A 23,627-nucleotide genomic window follows, 5' to 3' on the forward strand; every position below is an offset into this window, starting at 1 on the left:
TATAAGTCATATTACATCCATACGAATGCAAAAATGCTGGATGCACTCATTAGTGCACCTAGCAACATCCTAAATATTATCATATTAGGTTTTTAAATATTAACAAAAAAAAATTGGACCTGGCCCAATGGATCAAGATGTACCAATAAAATATAGGTTCAAAAATAATTAGTGTATTTGATCCCATGTGATTCATTTTTATACAAAATTTATATAAAGATAGAATTAAAAATTTTAAGTCAATTTAATCGAGTTTGGTGGGCTCGATGGGTAGTCTGAACCAATAAATCTTAGTTCATAAGAGATTTAGACTAGTTTAATTCAACCTAATTTTATACCTTAGTTCAATAAGGTTGAGACAATCTAAATGACTTAATTTGTCACTTTTAATGTGATGTATATATTATAGACAAATATATCATATTGTTTTTTTGAGTAAACCACTATCTAGTCATTGGAATTATAATGTGTTATTTAGTTAATGACCGCAATTAGAAAAATTAAAATAAGTCCCTCAAATTGGTTCTTGTTAGTTAAGTTGGTCTAGAATGTGACCTCCATTATTAGACAGTAAGGTTGACTGTGTTGTTTTGGCATGTTAAGCATCACGCAAGTGTCCATATTTCCTCTAGCATGGTATTTAACATAGATTAAATATTTTTTTTTATTAAGATGATGTTATTTATAAGAACACAATCTCTAGAAAGTCAAGTAGAATTTTCTAAAAATCCACAAACCTGACCTTATTTTAAAAAACTTTTTTAAAAATTTTGGTTTTGACCTTTTAACTTGTTAAACTAGTATTTTAGGATGTGCATTAGACATGCAGGATAAATATTTGTTTTTATATGATTAAAATCCATAACAAATAAATGTTTTTGAATATATAATTTATATTATAATTCTAATTCGTTACAAATAAATATCTTTTAATATGTAAATTAGATTTTAGATTTACAGTGAACAATTTAAATTGTCACTAAAGGTTATTTTACCTATCGACAATTTATTTAATAAATATTGAAATTCAATTTAGTGACATAGATAAAAAAAGGATAAAGTGAAAGTTTTAATAATACTTTAATCATTGATTAGGTGATACTCTGATATATTCATCCTTTCTAGAATATATTGGATTATTTCAATAATGCTTTGAATGTTACTAATGCAGTCTATTTTATTAAATAGCTTTTAATAATGTAAAACCTACGTGTCCACGTTATTACAAGCTTGAACACTTCTATTTAGGTAAATGTAGCATTCCTTACTTCTCACGTTATATTTCAGAAGACCTGTGCCGTAGGTTATGCGATTCCACAGATAAAACATCAATAGTCAAATTTTTAATTACAGCCACCCTATCAATATTCATGAGTCATCACATGAATTATTTAGCTAGCTAGAACAAATTCCTCAAAAAAGAAATCTGCTATCATTTGCTTTAGAATCACATTTGATCACCACTTGATAATCATTCCTTAAAATAAGAATATTCAACATCTGTACTCCCTCGCCCAATTAAATATGCCACACTCAATCTAAACACTTCACGCCAAAAATACAAACCCCCTCATAATCTCATCCATATATAAATTTCAACCATGCTATGCCTATGGGGCTAATACTAGCTCAATTGTTCATAAAATAGAGTTATTGCACCCTAAATCTTTTATTATTGATAGTACGTGGCATCACATAGTTGGCAAGTTCCTTAAAAGAATCTGCATGCAACACAAATATTACAAAAACCTTGTAGGAGATAAATTCGAAAAATCTCGCAAGTAAATTTAATTGCTTGCAGTTTTATACCATGTCCAGTACTTTAGGTCAATTCATATTTTCTTTGTTACAATTTTTCTGCAAATTTCTCTTGTAGATTATGATATATGATGCAGCAAAATTTTCAGAAAAAAATTTAGAAAATCTATCTTTCAAAAAAAAAAAACTTTAAAAAATCTTCAAATACCAATTAATTAATGAGAAAGTTTTAGGCCATCATTGCTAAAAAGGAACTGTATATAGAAAAGTAGGGTGATTATGAGTTAATAAGTTGTTAGGTCATATATCGGTTTTGAAATGGACAAATCAAACTTGAAGTAATCAAATTGGATATTGTGTTTGAAAATTTTACATCTGATCCAACCTTATTAAATAAAAAATATTTAATTTATTTATTTATAAATTTAAATTTCCATATAATTTTTTTTCTAGTATTTTAACATGTACAATACACCAGATATTAATTAATAAATACTTTTGAATGTATACAAATCAAATTTATTTTCTTTCACTAAAATTTATAATAAATAAATACTTTTGAATGTATACATTATATTTTAATTGAAAATATTAATTAATAATGTTTTTAACATAAATTTTATTTTATATTTATAATAAATAATTCATATTGTGATATAATGTTATTTTTAATTATTAATTTTTAAAAAATATTAAAATTTCATTCAAAAATAAAGATAAAAATGATAAATTGAATGAGATAAAGCATTAAGAAAAACTTTTAAATATGCTCTTGTTAAATAATAGCTTCTAAAAATACCCACATTAAATAATAGTTTCCAAAATTCACTTAATTAAAATATTTATTCTAATTTATATAAAAAAGAAGATATTTTCTTTTGAGTTTTTACTATGTTCCAATTTTTTTATTATGCTTTTTAAAAATACTCAATCCGATAACTGGAAAAAAAAAATTATTGAACTAGATTGGTATTGGATTGGGTTGAATTTGAGTTCATTCAATAACAATTATAAATCCAATTACACTCATTTTTTTATTCAGTTTAAATTAAAAATTCTGCCAAAATTTATTTAACCTTACCCTTGTTCACCTTTAATTAAAAAATGTAGGAAATATGTAAAGAAGTTTTAAACCACACTGATGATCCTATATGAGTAGTAAAATGAAAAAACATATATTAAAATAATTTATTGGTCAATTAAAATAAGTAGATGATGAGTATTTTCAAAATCATGGCCATCATATTCTAGAGTTAACTCGATAATTCTTACGAGTTCAAGTGTCTTTCACGAGTTGACTCTTGAGTAAACTCTTTTTTAGTAGAATCTGGATAAATTCTAAGTAAATTCGATAGACTCTCGAGTTTACCACCGAGTCAATGAGTTAGCAAATTAAAAAAATTAGATCAAAATGTTTTTTATTGTTTTTTTGTGTGTTTAACATTCAACATATCTTCATTTAGTGTGTTATTCTCAAATATAAAATTTTCACCTTTGATAATATCAAACATTTATTCTCTAATAACATCAAACCCTCGATGAGAATGATCTACCACTGCTATAAGTTATTGTTTACTAGTGATGTATTATTACTAGACTTGGTTATTTAAATATTTTGAACTTTATGATTTACTATTTTATTTTATTATATTGTTGAAATGTTTAATTAGTATGTTATTTATAAATATTTTATTATTATTTTTATATGAAGTGGACTTTTACGAGTTTACGAGTTGAATTTATGAAACTCTCACGAATCTGCGTAAACTTTCGAGTTTAATAACCTTGTAACCCCAAATAACTCATCCACACTATTAAACTCCAAAATTGTATACTTGTAAAAGGATAATTGTCAATTGCCAATCTATGAATTAATTTGGTTTAAAAAATTAAATAAAAAAATGATGAAGAAAAGTTATAATAAGCACATGAGAAAAGTAAAAATAACCACTCCAAACAAGCAGGGTGATCATAACGAGCAACTTCCAAACTTGACCCACTATACTTCAAACCCCTATACCTATAGCCTCTGCCGATACCCCTATGGCTATAACACACAAACCCCAAACTTTAGACACCCTCATTTCACAAAGCTACCTCCAATCATCGTTTGACTTCTATCTATAGCTGCAATGTGACTTACAAAACCTTCTATGACGTCCATTTTGCCGCCGTCTAAATTGTCAATTTCATGAACATACAAGTTAAGTGGATTAATGGGATAAAAGAGAAATGAAAACAGGGTTTCACCTTTGATAAATGAAAATTTTCTTCATTGTCATTTCACTCCCCCAAAACTTTGTTTACGTTTCTTTTAATAATGTTTCACATTTTAGTAATATTTAAGATATACAAATGATAATTCATGATTTAATGATAGTGTAAAAAAAATTATACTGAAAATACATCTTTAGTAACTCTAGTTAAAAGCATTCGGGCTAAATTAAAACTCTTCAAATATAATATTAGCAATAAAATTCTTAAAAATTAAAAAAACTATATCACTCTCAAAGAAAAAACCGTTGGGCCATTGTTTTTTTTTTTCTTTAGACAAACTTTGCGCGTAGAAATCTTTGTACAACTCTTTTTTTTAATTTAAATAAATGTTATACGTAGTAATACATGCATATATTTCATTTCACACTTTATCTCTACATTTCTAATTCTTGTGCATATATATTTATTTATAAAGTGATGAGTTTTGTTGTATAGCAATAATTTTGGCTAGCTTGTGTTTGATGATTGAAATGGGTAGCTAGCTATATAGGTTGGAGATTATCTTCAATTCTTCTCATAGATATCCGAAAGGTGTCACATTAATACAACAATGTATATTTCTCATCTGTCAGTACACTGAAGATGCCAAAGGAGTCGCCATCTTTAGGTTCCTTTTCTTTTTTCTTTATTATTATTATCATCCACTGAGAATCTAATGCATGCGCACTTTTTAGTTCTTTGGGTCCCAATTCTGTTGTGTTCATTTTTCTTCAGTTTTCACACACACGGGGCCAGTTGCAGTTGCTGCACCCTGCATTTCTACATGTCAATTTTCTTCTATTAATGCTTCACCGGCCACTGCATTTGCCAATTTAAGGTTGTTGTTTGCCGGTCTTTTTGCATATATATACATGCAACTGCTACACTATTGCTCCATCGGTTTCTCCATGAAAACCACCAACTCGTGTTTGCCATATGCTTTCTCATTGTAGGACACGTGTCACAGTTTTTAGTCGGGAATTGAAGCATTATATTCCACTAATCATCTCAAGAAAATTCTGGTTTATCTCCCAGCCTGATATGAGGAACATGTTTATAGTACTAGATTCTACTCAAATAATTAATGTAAATATACGTTTTTTTGTCAAAAAAAATAAATTAGGTGAATTAGATTTCAAAAGTTTAATAAGGTGATTATGAAGAGTCTTTGGTTAGAAGAGCTCTTACATATTATTACTACTTTTTCATATTATTTGTCGTTTTAAAATAAAATTATTCAAAAATAGTATTATATTACAAAATTAATGTTGTATTAAATATTTTTTAAGATTATCCTTAATTAATAATTAGTGTAAATAATATATATGAAGAATAAATAAATCTTTAATTAAAAAAATAAAAAATACATTAAAAAATTATCTAATATTTTTTTAAAATTCAATAAATTAATTATATTTCTTAAAATTCACGACAAGGTTTAAAAAACATCCACAACCACTATTTATGCCATAACATCATCGTGACTCATAGTAAACATATTTATCCGCAATTTCTCAAAAACATCCAGAATTGTCACAAAGTTGCAACTACAATGACAATTTAAAATCATGCATGGTTATGTAAGTATCTAATATAAATACAGTCATCAGTGAAGATTGTTTGGTTTCACTTTAACATTCCAAATGCGCACCAAACATTGAAAAAAAATCTATATAGAGTTGTTTTTAGACGAGAGAGAAATGGATGTGCGTCATATTTAATTTGATGCTAAAGCAAACGCCTACTACTTGGTAAATTATGAGTATGAGTATGGCAATCTCAATCAAATTAAAAATAGATGCATATATATACTTAAAAAATATTCTCACTATAAAGCAGACAGTAGTATCATTTCTATTCCATAATGGTGGAAACAAATAAGATCGGGAGTCAAAATGGGTAATATGGGATCTCTAATCCACTTATACCACCTGCCCCCAAACTATAGTTACTAGAATTGTGTAAAGCCAATGATTTAAACTATTCATTGAAACCCAACATGGGCAAAAGAGAAGAGATCAGAAAGGAGCTAGCGCATTAAAGCTTATCATAGTATAGGACATTAGAACACCTTTACCTCATCTCTTCTGACCTTTTTCTTTTTGTTACATAAATTTTTTGGCTTTTTCAACTCCATTTACTTCTGCTCGTTCCTTTAATGATGACTTCAGTTATTTCACACCTTTTTGTTGTCTGACTATGTGCCTGATCGGAACACATAATTTGTTGGCACTTACTATTATGGATTAGGACTAAAGGTGTAAGGATGTGGAATAAGAATTTTGGTTATTTAATTATTAATTGATCAGAAACGGCTTTTAGTTAACCCCGGCCCCTAAGTTTGAAAAATTGGTATTCTGTATGTTTATACGTATCAAAGTTTCCAGGCTTAACCTAATATTCAAATAATTGGATAATAAAGTAATGGGTAAGGAAAAGGACCTTTAACAAATGTATATTTTTTTGTGTCATTGTCAGTTTTGTAGAGTATTATAATGGTTTGCTGAATTGTTTATCAACTCAACCGAGGGGTGAGAATGGCAAAGACCAAGGATAATAATAATAGAGTACATGCAAAGAGAGAGAGAGGGAATCTTTGTGAGAAATAATTAACCGGTCCCCTTCTAAGACAATAGGCACAGCACCATCATTATCATAAACTCAAGGAGAAGAAGAAAAAGAAGAAAGGCACTGTTTTCAATCACATCATCAATCATCTGCTTCACCCGAAAACAATGGTAGCAAAACCAGAAGAAGCAATCAAATTTTAGTCATCACTTAGAACCAACTCTACAGCATCCCCTCTTATCTCTATTTGCAAGGGAGAGGATGCAAAAAAAATAAAAATAAAATAAAGCAAAAGACTTCATCAAAATGGAATGAGAAAAAGGACCTTATACTGATTACAATGAAAATACTAACTAGTAAACTAGTTACTACTGCTACCAACTAGTCATATAATAGAATCATTATATGAATGGAAAATTTGGATTTGACTTTGTGCTTTTTCTGGTTATTATCCTCTCCTCAAAATGCAGGACTTTGCAGCCACGGTGCATGCAAAGTGATCTAGTCAAGAATAACCATTGCATTCAATTTTCAAACTCTAGATTTTCTATCCCATCTAACATCATTTCTCTGTGGCGGCATTCCCTGCTACAGAAAGCTTTCTCTCCTCTGCAAAAGCAACAACCCGATTCACTACCTTAAATAAGACCAATAAATAAATACATAGAAAGATCATAAAGTATTGTTCTTGTTGGGATATTTATGAATAGAACATGTAAGGGTACATAAAAGGCTTTTAAGTTTTGTTGTCTTGTGGTTGAGGGAGTCACACAAGAAGGCTAATAAAGATTAAGAATACTAATAATGCAAATTGCAAAGGGTAGTGATTAGAAAAGTTTATGTACCTATAAATAAAGATGTCCTTTGTCTGGTCAAGATGTTTCTTGCAAGTGTAGCAGAAGCTGAGGAAATTCCCGGAGGTAGCAGCAGAGTGATGAGAGTTATGTTTTTGGGGGAGAGAACAATAGGTCTCCACCACAATGCAATTGTTGAATATGTGTGTGGCTTTTGGGTTAGGTCCATGGGATATCACACATGTATATTCTTCAGAAAGCTCCATCTCACTCCAAGACAGAACGCCACCACTTCTTGGAGAATCACAACAATCCTTTGCACAAATTCCTGACCCTGATGAGTTCTTTGAACCATTATTGGTTTTGGTGGTTCCAAAATCATCTACACATGTTTGAAATTGAGACTCAAACGGGATTTTCACTCTAAGCAAAACATTTCCTTTGTTGGGTTCAGAATTGTGACTAATTGAGGTATCTTCATCTTTGAGAGCACCAACAAGAGCAAGACCAATGCCCCCTTTTGAATCAGGTTTGTCCCAGGTTCTGTTTTGTGAGGAGCTTTTGTTTGGAAGGGTTGAGAATGGGCTTCCAAAGGCAAAAGGGGATAATGCTCTGGCATCAAGAATTGAAGTTGGGCTCCTTAAGGCCTCAGTTCCTGAAGAGAGACACTTGTTGGTGAAATCTCTGAATTTTGGTGACCCAAATAGAGAGGGTATAATGGTTTTAGCATAGTTTTGATTGGGAGAAGAATTCTGGGTGCTGTGATCAGCCATCAAACCTGGCTTTGTCACTGCCCTTGATCTGTTCCTCAGCAGCATAAGTGAAATCAAAATGATCCCACAAGGAAAATTAACTCCTAAACAAAGATCAAATCAAAATTAGAATAAATGACTAGTAATTCTAAAATGTTATAAGGATGGTGAAGATGAAATATTTATGATGAAGAAAACTCACCCAAAATGGCTAATAGAGAGTGATGGCACTAAAAAATAACAAAACCACTCTGACAGATGCAGGTTGATATTTCCAAAAACACCCGCAAAGTGCAAGGTGCAAAGGTCCTTTTTTTTTTTCCTGGTTCTAAGTTCTAACACTGAATAAGCCTAACTTGGTAGCGTACTCGGAATGTTTCTTCTGTACTTGTAATTGTTTGTTACACAGACTCACAAAACAACACACAAAAAAAAAACTGAAACTGAAACTGAAACTGAAACTGTGGGGATGAACAGAATTGCCTCCTCAAAATTATATCTTTTTCTGCCAGTTTTGGTATTGAATGAGGAAAAGTAGTGAGATGCATGTGATTAGTAGCAGCTCTGCCATTGGATTTGGATCTGTGTGGCGTTCAGAAAAGTAAAGAGATCACGAAAAAAATGAACAGTTTTGGATTTTGGTGTTGTCTGTGAGAAGAACACATCATCCCAAAAATGAACTTCTTAAGGCTTTGTTTGGTTTTGGTTACCAAGCACATGCAATTCCTGCCTCCTTCTCTCCATCACTGATTCCTAACTCTTTTTTCTGATTTATTGGTGCAAAGTGTGGGAATTTAAATAAAGAGCATCGGGTTTGGAGCAATCAATAAGAGAAGAAAAAAGAGGGAAGCTTTGGAGAGAGAGAGAGAGTCGTGTTTGGATTCATATGCCAGTTCACGAGTTAAATGAAGGAGAAGCAAAGGAGTCGTGTGCATGAAAATCAAACGGTATTACTTTATATGTTAAAAATACATGGTTTTGTCTTCATGTGTATTATGTGATATTTATTTCTAATTTGACTGAACAAAAAACTCTTCAACTTTTTTTTAATACAGTTATTTTTCATCTTATCTTCGTCATTAGGAAAAATTACACTAAACCTTATTGAGGTTTCATCAAATTTATCCCGATTTTTTGTCTACTTCTGCACCAATCTCTTAATTATTTAAAAAACATTACTTTGACGCTTACACATTATACTAATCTCTTAATTATTAAAAATATATTATACTATAAACCCTTATAAGGAAGATTGATGTATAGTTAAAAACCAAAAAGTTGTGTGCAGTCTCAATAAATTAATGACATGGAGAGTAAATATAATTTACTCTATAATAATATATATATATATATATATATATATATATATATATCAAGTTTATTTATGTTTATTTTTATGTTTGACTATCATATTAATATTATTATAGTTTACAGTAAAATCATATTAATTTCATGAAAGTACGGTGTTTAACAACAATAAATAATGATGTTGAAACTGAAATTAATTATACTGTGGTAAAATATTCTTACAAAAACTAAATGAAAAAATAATATTATATATAATTGTAAAAATCAACATGTCGTTGATCCGAGTGATAATGGATTTAACTTTCTAAACTAATATTATGGTGAAAAAAAATATATAATAATAAAATTTATATGTAAATGTATTTCATAATTATATTATGTATTTTAATAAAGATTAAAATGAAAATATTATCCTTATCTTTGGCTTTCTTTTACTTCACTTTTATTTTTATATCTTATTAAAAAGGAATGAAAAACAAAGATACATGTAATATGATTAATGATATTGTAACCTCCTAGTCATATGTTGACTTTGTGTTAGAGTCATTGACTGATCGTTTGGGTGTTGACTGAGTTCGTTAGAGCAATAAAGGTCCACACTTTGATCTTATCACAAAGTCACGTCAATGTTACTAGGCTTGAAATATGGCTTAAAATGTGTATTTGGAGATCCACCTAATGGCTAGGTGGGGGATATGGAAAAAAATATGACTAGGAAAGAAAACTTTCACTAAAGGTGATTAATTCAGTAAACATTAGTCATCAACAAAACTAATAGAAATTTCATATCAATATCATGATGACAAAAAAAAATATAATGATAAAAATTATATGTAATGTATTTTTATAATTATATTATGGGTTTTATTAAAGATTAAAATGAAAATGTTATTCATATATTTGGCTTTTTTTCACTTCACTTTTACTTTTATATTTTATTAGAAAGGAAAGAGAATAAAAAAGAAAGATACATACAATATGAGTAATCATATTGTACCATCTTGATCTTGGTTATATGTTGACCTTGTGCTAGAGTTATTAACTGACATTTCCTTAGATATTAATCAAGTTCGTTAGAACAATAAAGGTCAATATTCTACTTTTACTCCAAAATTATGTCAATATTACTTTTTTAAAACCCTAGAACTATCTGAAGTATGTGTTTGGAGATATGGAAAACAACTAGAGGGGATATGAAAAAATTACATTCAAGAATATGGAGGGAGGGGACACAAGGAAGAGAGGTATATATTCCAAATAATACAACAATAAATATAAATTACAGAGATTTACTTCTGACTATGTCTTCTAAACTCCAAAGAAAATCTGTATCAGAACATATATATAAATCTTTATATATTAAACACTCTATTAATATTCTTATTACATTATATTATACTTTTTTTTTTCTTTCTAATTTGATGTCCACCTATCTTTTATCGAACCAATAATTTAGATAAAAAAAACATTTCATTTTTATTAAATGATATTATTAATCATTTAAACATAAATGTACCAATTGTTCCAAATTTTTAGCATCATAAATATGAATACATGTTATTTAATACTTTTCTTGTATTATTAGGCCTTAAATATTGCTTCCATTTTAAATCTGACAATTTTTTTCTTTTAAATGTCATTTGTCTCTCCATCCGATCCAACAGTGTCAATAAACAGGCTGATTTTTGTCCTTTTTGAAAATCTCAATCCTCTCTTCGCTGATGGAAGGTATTTTGTCCATACTTTCTTGCACAGTGCCTCAGCACAAGGAAACGGACACAACAGCTAATCTTATCAATTTATTTTAGAAGTGAGTTTGAGTTGAGGATTAGTTAATATTCATAGATCTATATTATATGTGTGTGAGTAAAAGGTTCTGAACATCGAATTAGTGTTTCAGTTTTGATAATAATAATAATAAAAATCTTATAATAGTGTAAAATATCCATCAATTAGAAGTTAGAACATTGAGTCCTAGTCCTTGGTAGGTAAGTATCATTTCACTGCGGATGAGTCTTTATTTACAAATATTCTTACCAAACAATAAAATAAAAGCCAGCATTAGTTAAATTTAAAAAGAGAAATATAAAACACCTCACGCAAATTAAACTGAAAACTTAGGTCAACGAACCTGTTCTATATTCTTCTTTATATTCCTACACAGCAGTATACGAACATTGTCATAATTGAGTGCATAGTTAATAGTTGCTTCATAAGATAAGATAAAAAAAAAAAACATAACGCCGATAAAATTAAATTGATCGAATTATACATCAATGAACTCCAAGGAGTAGTTTTGGTGTGTAATGGCTAAGCCAGTTGATTGAGTTAATCATTTAACTAAGAGTTTAATTTAATATAATATATTTTGCATTTAGATTAAATAAATAAATCAGTGATGTAACGTATAAAACGAGACACAAGCTAGGCAGCAACAAAGAGAGACGTAGACTGCATATTGCTTATCCTCGTGGGATGGGACCCACTAATGAAACCTACCTGTCCCACGTAACGTACTTCTATTATCCATAGGCTCAAGGTGGGCCCATCCAAAGAGGCGTGTCTTTTTCGATGCTTTCTTGGGCCCACTTCTTCCTTACTGGGCCGTGTACCCTGTAGTATAAATAAAGACAAAAATATATTTTGTGGCAAAAATGAACAGTTATATTTTGCTATTTATATTTTATTTTCATATTTTTTAAAATTTTAAATATTTTAGACTAAAATATTTTTCATTTTCTTAAATATAATTTTTTTTAGAATTTATCTCTGTAAAATTACCAATATATTTTTTATCCTAATAAAATTAAAATATATCATTTTCTAAATTTATGATAATAATTTTTTACACAATACTACAACTCAAATCAAACATATTATAAAATAATTTTTTAATTTTTTTTTTTGGTATTAGTAATCAATTGGAGAGGCATCTAATAATTTAAAATCTGAAGTGGCAAACAGCGAAATGACGTAGCAAATCATTTTTTCTTGTGTGGATTAGAATTTGACCTAAGAAACTGATTTTGGTTGTAATTAAATACTATATAGTGTATGAGGTGGCTGGTTTTGAAAGAAAATATCAGCACCAGTCCACGAGGTTGTGTTTGCCAACTTGACCGCTATTCATGTGAAAAGGGCTTGCAACATCACTTACCACCTCATGCATTAAGGTTTTGAGATTCAACTTGATATTTTCCAGATTTTCGACGCCAATTTTATCTAACACAGTTTAAAGTAAACGACCAAATTTATTGGAATAATTATTGAGGTACTAAATTAATGTGCATCTTAAACATATGAAGTATTAATTGGTTTTCAAAATGTTTAATTGAATGACAAACACTACAAAAACAAATGTCATATACTAAGCCTTAAGCATTAACATGGCATTGGTCTAACATAGATTAAATTATTATTATTATATACTCCACGTGCGGGTTTACATTAATAATATGATACTTCTTATAAATAAATAATTTTATCAGTATAAAAATCGATATATATATATATATATATATTATTTTCTTATCGATACATTATATTATTCTGACTATAATCTTCACAATATTTATACTAGCAATTTAAATAATGTTAAAAAGTATATTAACAAAAAAAAATTTAATTTCTAATATTTTCTTCAATATATGACATTTCTTTTAGTAAAACTTAGTGCCCCACGTAATTTTGAAGGACCAGTTCGAACAATATTTAGCCGAAAATCTAATTATAATTTTGAACATATTATAGAGATCAACATAATAATATTAATAAAAAAAATATGTACAAAACCACAAAAAGGAAAAGGAAAATCAATGTAATAAAAACTGATAAACATGTAAAATTAAATTAAATATAAAACAGATAATGAATTCAAGCTGTAGTTTACCAAGCATATCAGTTAGCAAATTATGATATACAGGCTATGGCTTTTGTTTGATCTTGAATAAAATTGCCATATCTTTATCCAAAGAAAAAACACTGATAAAAGAATGATGAATGAATCCAGTTGATAAACATTAATTATAGTTATAAGGGGTTGTATTTAAAATATCTTTACGTGATACTTATATCCTCATTATAGTAAACAAGGGTAGTTAAACAACCCGGGATTGGATGAGATGTTTTAATTACAAGGATATCAATTTAGGCTTTAATTAAGGACTTATACATGCATGTATACTATCTTTAATTTTGAATTTGTGATGAGGAATAATGCAAGAATTATATGGAAAATATAGTATATGTCTATAACTTTTCAAATAAAAGAAGTATACTAAACATTAATACCTGTGTAAGTGTAACTCAAATAATGTATTCTTTATATAACTTCAGGGATTGAAAATGCCCCTTTATATATACAGCACAATGTTTGGTTTTTATTTGTCGTGGGAGATTTAGTTTGATAACGATTGTGCGTAGTAAAGTATCGTCACGTTTCGTTTTATATGTAATTTTTAACAATATTGTTAATAATTTTATAATATTTTTTTATAATCTAATTTTATAATATATTTTAAAGTTCACAATTTTTATTTTACAAAAATTCTTGAAATAATTTTTAAGATTTTCAATTTTTTAAAAACATTATGTAATTGAAAATTTCTAAAATAATTTCTTTTAATTAAAAACATTTTCTATTTTTTCCCTGAGTTACATAGGACCGTTCAATAATTTTGTCCTTAATATATAGTTATAAGTTTGATTTCTAACCCATATGTATGAAGAAAAAAAAATATTTTATGGAGAGATATCAATCCTTTAAATAGATTTTAATATTCTTAAGGGCATTCATCATTGATTTTTGGTCAAAGAATAGTCTGATTCACACAAAATAAAAAAAGAAAAAGCATTTCACATTTCTCTGTTTTCACAGCACCACACGAGGACAAATAAAACGTGGAGAAAGAGGAGTGTGGAAATTGCATCCTGAAATAACTAGGCCTGTTTTTTGATAATCGGATAACCTTAATAACATGGGATGTTTGGGTCATATACTGCTTTCAATCCCAAAATTATACAAGCCACAAATCCGTGAAGGAAATAAATTGGGGCGGCCTGTTTATTTTCATTGTGATGGAAAGAACAAGAAAGTTACAATTTTCTAATCCAGGAAACCTTATCTAGCAAGTGATGAGAAGAAACCAGGTGACCCCTCTAATAGTGTTTGTTTGGTATAGTACATAAGAAGACCCATTTACGCAAATGTATTTACATGTCAAAATTTTAACATAATTAAACCAATTCAAATTCAAGTGGGATTAATGGAAACCAAATAATAAAAATTATATAGACGGAAAGTAAAACATGTAAGTGTATGTGTAAGTCAAGCATTATTTTTTTTTTCCATATTGAGTACAAAGTGAAAATTATTAACAGGTTCTGCAATTATTTGATTTATTTTCATTCTTATAATTAAGAGTTCCTCGACCTATATATTAACAATGAGACAAAGTGCCTAACTCAAGCACCATTACCATTTGCCATGAAAACAATTGTAAAAGACAGGAAATTTACCTCCTGGCATGGTTTTATTTAATTTGTTATAAGTAATAACCCTTCTCAAGTATTATTACCTTACACTGTTAAAATGAGTCTCGAGTCTGTAAGACGACTAAAATTAATAATCCAAAAATTAAAATGTATGTATTAAATTAACATAATCAAAGAGAATACAATTAAATTTTCCAATTCAAATCGTACATGTAATATAAGGAAAGAAAATGTAAGCCTGTAAATCGATACAAATAGCTCGCAAGCCGGGGCACCTAAACTCCTATATAGTATATGGTGGGTTGAATCGTCACCTTTGCCTAGCTAGAAGAGTTCAACCATTTGGTGATGAAGCAATCACCTAATAATTAAGTTAGCAACAAATTAAACCTCCAAAGAGTTAGGTAGAGTGTGCCACCGCTACGTACGTTGATGCCAAATATGTAATAGGGGTCCAAAGCAACGTGAACAATTGGAAATAGAACAAAAGGCTCTGGTAATGACCTAGTCAAAATCCAAGTGAAAAATTCAATGCATCTTTGTTTTGCCTATATCACAAGACATAGCTATGTTGTATCATATTTGAGGTTAACATCCTTGATGCGATTCTTCAATTCAGTGTGAAAAAACCCAAGCATTTTAAGAGGGTTCACAAAGCTATAGATGCCAAATAACATCCCAAAGAAACATATATAGGTGAATTTTTCTTCTAGAGCATCACAATTTAATTATAAATGGAACAGCTGGTCGTACGTGTGACTGAGTTAATTGCTCTATTTTGGATAAGTTTGGCCTCATTGGCATAACCTACGACAAGAATTACTTCAATCTTTAAAGGACCACACTGTCAGAACCATACTATCGCAATAGATACGTACATTAGGGTTGACCGGGTGAGGATGATGTTATCCAAAAGAACACAATATATATATATATATACACACACACACTTACAGTACAATGCGGTATACGTACACTCACTATTAATTTATGTAGGCTGGCATATTTACTTACATCAGATAATCTAAATTTGATAATTTGGGATCAAGATTCTCTTAAGTAATCTAAGGTTATTTTGGTCATGTTATAAGAGAATGAGATATAGAATAATTATAGTGAAATCAATCATTGTTTATGTGTAAACTTTATTAATTTTGTTCTTGTATTTTTCTCTTTCATAATATAACGTTATATTACTTACTAACTTTAGAGGATATACTTCAATTGATCTACTGCATAGAGATATTTCTTGTTATTACCATGTGTATGCAAATGAGTTGACTGTTAGAATAGGACATATGAGTTGACTGTTAGAATAGGACATATACATATATATATATGGCTAAGGATTAATTGGAGCTTTCCAATTCATCATAGGGAAATCATTGCGCTGATGTCTTAGCAAAAATGGGTGCTAGAAATGCTAGTCTCCCAACTTGTTGCTGTTGCTTGTAGCAGATGCCATTGGAACTAGCTTCCAAAGGCACCAGTTTTACTTTTTTCTGTTTTATGCTGTTTTGCTCTTTTTTTTTTTTTTTTATCTCTAGTTACCAAAAAGAACTTAAGAGGATTCAGATCCTTAGTATATATATCTGCAAGATAAACTTTGTCTGTAATTAAATAAATGAGCAATTACCCATGATGTACGTACATACGCCAAATGAATTGAATGAATCAATTTCATCGTTGCGTATTTACATTTTTGTTGTTTTTTGTGTATGGTTATCTACATTTTTCATTAATCTGATATGACATAATTAATATTTCAATAAGCTTGATATTACTTTTTTTTTTTTTTACAGAGCTTCATATTACTCTTAAAATGCATAAATGTTATCACTCTTCCAGATTTCATATTTGTTTGGTATTATATATTGAAAATGGTTTTGTTAATCATTCATTTAAAAAATTATAGATAAGAAATTATTAAAAATATGATAATTGATGATATTAAGTGTTATAATTTTTTTTACAAAATTTTAATTTATTCATTATCATTAAAGTAATAATTAATAAAATCATATTGAAAATTATATATATACTGGTACAAAAAGAAACAACTCTTTAATTAATTTGTATTATTTTTGTGCATGTAAATAGTTTGTAGCCCGGTGCTTTAAGTATCAATTTCGCTCAATTTTTGGTCTGAATATTTCTGTTTGTACAAAATTACAAATATCATTCTTGACTTTATAGATATGTATGTATACGGCTATACGCCAGTTTTATTTCCAAGAGCAGAGTCGTATCACTATACGCATCTCGTGTCATGTCATTCCACTCTTTCTCTGCTTCTATTCGATGGTTTCTCATTTGCTCTTTGTAGTAAAAGATCAGAGAGACACGTTCGCATCTACCAAAACATTGTTCAATGCACTAGTTCTCCATCAACAAAACCATTATATCTTATTTTTAATATTTTTTTTTCTTTTAATTACTTAAAATCAACTTTATAATTATGATATATCATCTCCTTGCAAATTTTATCATGTCACGAAAATAGCAGCCACGTCAATTCTACATATTATATATTGAATATCTATCTTCATTATGAGTGATATTTTTTTATACACAGTTATTTCGATCTAAAAGACTAAAACTATTAGTTTCTCTCTTTTGTTGTGTGAAACTGACAGTGTTTATCTGTTAGTGGAATAACAGCGCCAACGTGCCATCTCTATCAGTTTAGAGTAGCAGATGACTGGAGTTGCTTTGGTTGAGCTGAGCCAGCGGTCATTGATTGCATCAATCCAATCATTTTGATTGTTATTATTTTCTTTTTCACCTTGGTGCTGATGGGTTGGCATATTATTGATATGATGACATGGGGCCAAAATACGACATTGATGGAATAATCTTGTTTGCAAAGCCAAAAACTCATTGACTGTGAGGAATAAGCTTATTTACCAGAAAAATAAGAAAATAAAGATATTAATGTGAATAAAAATGGGATAATGACAAGTCCTAAAGAAGTTTTGATGATAAAGACAAAATCACTATAATGGACAACAAAGTATAAAGAAGACCTATGTAGTTCAACGATTTATATAATTGTGTATCTACTTAATCTTGAGGATGTCTTTAGAGTGTTAGGTAATTATTCATTCAACTCAAGAAATCTATTATGTTTTGAATCAACAAGTTAAAATTAGACTCCTTTTTTTTTTTACAGTAGTTATAGACTTGGGAAATTTAAAATCAATCAAACGCATAAAATGTGCAAATTCATTTCAAATGATTGTGTTAAATGTTCTTACTAGTTGATTTGATTATTAGAAAATGCTATAGGTCTTAAAAAATGTTTTTTGAAGTTTAAAATTGAGTATTGAAACTTGAACTTTCAAAATTTTCAAGTTAATTTTAATCCATTCATTAACTTTAAGTCTAATATATTTAATAGAAATATTAACGGGAGAGTGTCAAACACAGTATTTTCGTTAAATATTGAATGGCAAGGCAACTAATAAACTAAAATTGTATAATTAAAAATAGAGGGATTAAATAGGAAATGAAAAAAAATGAAAAACCAAATTCAAATTTGGACAATAGTATTGTAAACAAAAACACAATTAAACCTAAAAATATAATTTAATAACGTAACTCTTTTTTATAAGAAATAATAATATAACTCTTTAGACATTGAATCACCGGACACTTGCATGGAGTTTACAAGCTTCAGTGCTGGATGCAAGTAATTTAAGAGTATTCTCTTGGACTCTAACAAGCAGTACAAGCTTGAGCTTCCCTCCATTTTTCATGGAATTGATCAGCTGAATATGCAATTGCACGCAACTACTACAACTACAAGCGCATAAAGTTCAACGAAAGAAACACGCGCACACAAGAAACCAACTTGCCTCAAGTTATCGCAGGATTAGAAAGACTTATAGATTCCATGGTATCGTTAATGTAATTTTACTAGACTGCACTCAAGGAACAACAATTACATGTTACGAACAATTTAAAAAGGCCGACCACAAAATTGATGGCGAACTGATTTTAATATTTCAGATTCACAGTTTATCAGAAAATAAATAAAATAAATGGATTGTCAAAAATAGTCTTTGGAAACTTGTGATTCAAGAAAATCGTTCTAAGCTGCTTCATACATTAATAAAACAAAAATAAATAAAATACTAACTAACCCTTGAGTTTTCTATCATTTCTGCTTTTCTTCCTATATTCTCTATTCTCTGAAGGGTATTGTTTTTTTATCAATAGGTTGCACATTGCTGTTTTGACTGCTTCAGCTGCTGCTAGAAAAGCATTGTCATCAACGGATGCAGATCCTTGCAACGTTTCTAGTAGTTTTTCTCCCCCAGGAATGTTATCATCTCCCAGAACAACTGGCTCTTTCTCAACATCAATACTGGAAATTACTCGCACACAAGCCAAAGAGGGATAATTAAAACCAGGTAGACCAGAGACACCTGTAACCATCCACAATTTCCCTATAGATGGGCTGCTCCCCAAGCAGGTAGGGACAAAGGCCTCTCCAGCAACAGAAACCACCTGCAGTGTTCCCGCCATTTTAAATGCCCTTAGAAACAAATGTTTTCCTTCTTATGTATATCAGCAGTTAGCTTTGCTTTCATAACAATAACACAAATAGAAATCTAACTTCACACAAGAAAAATAGAAACAGACAAATAAAACTATCACCATAATGATGCAAGTCAATGGTCATTTCCAGCATGTTTAACAGCCATTACCTTGGCAACGGAAAGAGTTTGTGCAGAAACATTGCAACTCAACAATACTATTCCTTGCAAGCTACAGAGTATCAAATAAAACTAGTCAATAAACCAAAACATAATTCTCCCGAAGAGAAATATGACAGAATGCTATAGCGGGAGAATTACCTCTGAATGGCCACTGCAACAAGCAAACCATCCAGTACGGTACATAAATCAGTAACAGCATGGCCACGCTCCTCGGCCTTACCATTAGACTCTAAAAGACCTGCCTTTGGAACAGAGGATGCAGAGCAAGAAAGTAAAAAACAAGTGTAACAGCAAAAAGAGGTCAAAATCATAACTTTATTGGAATCACTAGAATTTTATTCATGTGAACAAGAATTGCCTATACAGTAATAATTTAAAAAATGCTTTATGAAGATAGAGAAAATTATACAACTCTGAGCCTCTGATAAATATAAGAAATACCTTAATTGCAACCTCGCAAGTATCAAGAAGTGCTCCAGAGTCAATATTCCACAATCGAACCTGTGAAAAGCAATCCACATTACTTTCATCTAACAGAGAATCATAAAGAAAATAAACAGGGATGTTGAATGAATTACTAACTGTGGAATCACCACTGCCAGATAGAAGAAAGCCTTGAGGGCATTCCTGAGCCTGAATGAAGGCAAGGCAGGAAACAAACCTGCAAATAAATACATTTTATTTATCTAGAAGCAGTAAGAAAAACTTTTATTTAGCAAAAAAACATGTCAACTTCACTAATTTTTCTAGAAGAAAAGTAAAAGTAGGGAAAAAGGAATCCGGCTGAAAATATCTGAAGTTGTAAAATTCTTATAAGATGACCTCAAGTACTCGAAATAGATAATACCGAAAAGGACTAAGTATTGTATAATACTTTAAGTGGATGAATTACCAATTAAGTAATATACTCAGTATCCACAATCATGAAAAGTTGGTATTGCCAGAAAATGAAAGTTATCAAATTCGACAATAATAGAAGAAAAGCAACTCTTACTCTGTATGACCGAGACAGAAACTTTGTATCTGTTGAGCTCCATTTAAAGGCTTCTTGGGAAAATTAGTAACCTGTGATGTGCATATAATGATTAAGAGGAAAAAAATAAAGGAACCATAACAGAACACAGAAGAGGTTTTTGAAATGTTAGCTTACTCGAATTTTGAAATCACGATCTGCGCTTAAAATATAGCGACCATCCGGTGAAAATTCCTGCAGAAGACATTCACGTAAAAACAGTTATAAGAAAAATAACGAACTTAACTCGGAAAACAAAAAAGACGCAATAACGAGCACGTGATGTAATTCACCAAGCTAGTGATGATACTGCAATAGTGAGAAAGAAGCGGTGCCGGTTTCTTATCATCGTGTAACGGAGGATCGAGATCCACAACCCAAACAACGCCGAATTTGTCGGCGAAGCACACGAATGTTCCGTCGTCGCTGATTGCTACTGCAGTTACTCTCTTCTCGGAGGACCTATTGTAAGAATTAAAATACCAACGAAGGAACTAAATTATTAAATTGAAAGTGTGCGTGTGACGAAACAGAGAGGGAGAGAGAGAGCGGCTATTATTACACGGTGGTGATGCAACGCCAGGACTGTGTTGACCAGACCTTGAGGGTTTTATCGTCACCTGCGGACACGAAGAGTTTTCCTTTTGCGCCGAAGCGAATGGCTCTGATGTTGTCCTTGTGGAACGGGACGGCGCCATCAGAGTCGTCGGTTAAAGAAGCTGCAGAACCGCTACTGTGGGTTTATCAGCATAATGTAACTGAGTTGAAGTGAGAGAGATGGAGTTGGGAAGGGTTGCTTACAGGAGGTCGAAGACCCGGAGGTGCGGGCCCACTGCGACGGCGACGGAGGATTGGTCGGGGTGAACGGCGATTAAGGCCGGAGCGACTTGGGTGTCGTTCTTGGATTCGGATTCCATGCTACTGCTGATGCTGCGACTCAGAAAAGCTAACCTCCGTCTTAGGGTTTGGCGCTTCTCCGTTCCAAATATTGGGCTTTCTTTCTATCTGGTTTCTCTTCGGCCCGCTTGGCCCACCAAGGAACATTAAACTTCTCACACACTAATTCTTTTGACAAACTAGAAAATTAATTAATTATCATTTTTATGTTTGCATGCATAGTTGAGGTAAACTCACGGAAAATTGTTCTAATTTAATTCATTTTCACAAGTTAAAATCTTAAATATATAATTACATTAAGTATTTAAACGAATTTTATTATTTATAATAATTTTATTTGCGTCAAGTAAGATTATTTTTACTAAAAAAACTTATATCTATATATATATATATATAATAATAATAATAATAAAGGTGACGAATATTATATGACAAAAGTTCACATTTCAATTGTTGTATAAAACGATGTCTTGGTTATATCCTATATAAACTTTAGTTGCTTAATGATATATTAGTTAACGTAATAATAGTGGTCATGGACATAAAAAAAATAGTGGGCATGTATATAATTGGAAAAAGAGGAGAAATTCTTAATTACTTCTAGAGGAAAATAAAATGTATTACTTATATTGTGTCGTTCAATATGTAACAAACCAAATTTGGGAAACTATCATTGGGGTCTCCCATTTTAATAGCATTTTTAATGTTACAATTGAGATACGATACAATACAAGAGATATATACCTTTCGTTGTGCATGTATTATTTCCCCATTCGTAGAAATTCTCTCATGTTCCTAACAAAAGTAAGGAAAGAAACATATGGAACATCTTCCAAGTCAAGCAAAGAAAGAGAGACCAATATATTCTAACTTGAGTGTACTATCATCATGAACCTCGAAAACTAAAGGAAAATAATAAACGTGCACTCTAAATGGGTTGTATTTAAGTAGATGGAAGAGAGAAATAAAAAAAAATGATAACATTGATTAGTAATAAGATAGAAAATAAAGCAAGAGATGATAAGAAAAAAACATTAAAGAAAATGCAAAATGGGTGCATTTTTATATAACTCAATATTATTTAGTGGTTTCGACTCCTTTTGAGGAGAATACACTTTATCGTATAAAGTGAAACATTAACCATTAACTAGAAAATCCACTATTGAGATAATAATTAATTTTGAATTATGTTAAATATGTATTTGATTTTATCGTAATTTTTAACCATTATTTTTTTTAACCAATGGTTAAATATGTGCCCTTACTTTAGAGAAACCAAATCCCATGTTAAGAATTAAGAGTCTTCATATTTTTAATAGACTTTTTTTAAAAAAATTACAAAAATTGCAATGAAATTTTACAATTGACATGGTTATTATCGGGGACACAAGATGGTAACTTTCAATCCATGCACGTAAACCCTACCTTCGCTGCTCTCGTCCTCTCCAGCTAGCATTTTACTTTCATGCGGTTTAAAGATTGTAAATTGGAGGGAAGGGGGCGATTACATGTATATTTATTTATTTATTTAATTTTTTATTGATAGACTATTATCATGTGTTGTATACAGAGAAAGAAAGAGTTCTCCTTCAATCGTGTTCTTGAGTTTCATATCAATAATAAATTGATTTTTATGAATTCTCTGTCTTTGTCAAATTTCTTTAATCCAAAATTCTCTAACGTTCTGTTTAGTGGAAATGATTGTGAGATAAGGGAACAGATGCCGAAATTAGTTTGGATGTTTGGTAGAAATGATATAAGGTAAAATTAATTTGAATTTAATGAGCCTTACAATTGAAATTTTTGTCCTTTGGCAAAGGAGAGAAGTGTAAAATTTACTTTACAATTTTATCATTTTATTTTTACTTTATTTCTCATGTAACTCTCTTGTACCAAAAAAAAAACTCAATATTGAACATCCTACTTTATTTCCCTTTTATTCTCTTTTCTCTAATTATTTCTTTTTTTATTACCATCCACTATATTTCTCTCTTCACAACCAAACAGCATTATAAAAGATACACTTTATTATATTGTAAAATAAACCCCTCTTCTTAAAGGAAAC

The 23,627-nt window shown here is 30.0% G+C and overlaps 2 protein-coding genes across 2 annotated transcripts; both read right to left on the minus strand.

The window, feature by feature from the left end:
* Positions 1–6,686: 6,686 nt before the first annotated feature.
* On the minus strand, positions 6,687–9,065 carry LOC114406868 (protein MARD1-like). Its single transcript, XM_028369703.1, has 3 exons — positions 8,331–9,065; positions 7,428–8,232; positions 6,687–7,191 (listed from the first exon to the last, which is right to left on the minus strand). Exons 2-3 carry the CDS (start codon positions 8,192–8,194, stop codon positions 7,107–7,109), a joined length of 852 nt encoding a protein of 283 aa, XP_028225504.1. The 5' UTR covers positions 8,195–8,232; positions 8,331–9,065; the 3' UTR covers positions 6,687–7,106.
* Positions 9,066–18,902: 9,837 nt separating this feature from the next.
* On the minus strand, positions 18,903–21,666 carry LOC114406869 (tRNA (guanine-N(7)-)-methyltransferase non-catalytic subunit wdr4-like). The gene is made up of 10 exons (XM_028369704.1): positions 21,467–21,666; positions 21,228–21,398; positions 20,959–21,127; positions 20,804–20,860; positions 20,648–20,718; positions 20,236–20,314; positions 20,095–20,154; positions 19,792–19,895; positions 19,642–19,702; positions 18,903–19,441 (listed from the first exon to the last, which is right to left on the minus strand). The coding sequence occupies exons 1-10, from the start codon at positions 21,580–21,582 to the stop codon at positions 19,070–19,072; spliced, it is 1,260 nt and encodes a 419-aa protein (XP_028225505.1). The 5' UTR covers positions 21,583–21,666; the 3' UTR covers positions 18,903–19,069.
* Positions 21,667–23,627: the final 1,961 nt, after the last annotated feature.

The sequence above is a fragment of the Glycine soja genome, chromosome 3 (assembly GCF_004193775.1).
Source record: "Glycine soja cultivar W05 chromosome 3, ASM419377v2, whole genome shotgun sequence".
NCBI lineage: Eukaryota > Viridiplantae > Streptophyta > Magnoliopsida > Fabales > Fabaceae > Glycine > Glycine soja.

Coding starts and splice junctions, on each gene's coding strand:
- LOC114406868 (XM_028369703.1), bottom strand. CDS start 8,194: ATGCTGCTGAGGAACAGATCAAGGGCAGTGACAAAGCCAGGTTTGATG. Junction 7,192..7,427: donor AAGGACATCTTTATTTATAG/GTACATAAACTT, acceptor TTGCTTTTGCAG/AGGAGAGAAAGCTTTCTGTA.
- LOC114406869 (XM_028369704.1), bottom strand. CDS start 21,582: ATGGAATCCGAATCCAAGAACGACACCCAAGTCGCTCCGGCCTTAATC. Junction 21,128..21,227: donor TGGCGTTGCATCACCACCGT/GTAATAATAGCC, acceptor TTCTTACAATAG/GTCCTCCGAGAAGAGAGTAA. Junction 19,703..19,791: donor GTTGCAGTGGCCATTCAGAG/GTAATTCTCCCG, acceptor GATACTCTGTAG/CTTGCAAGGAATAGTATTGT.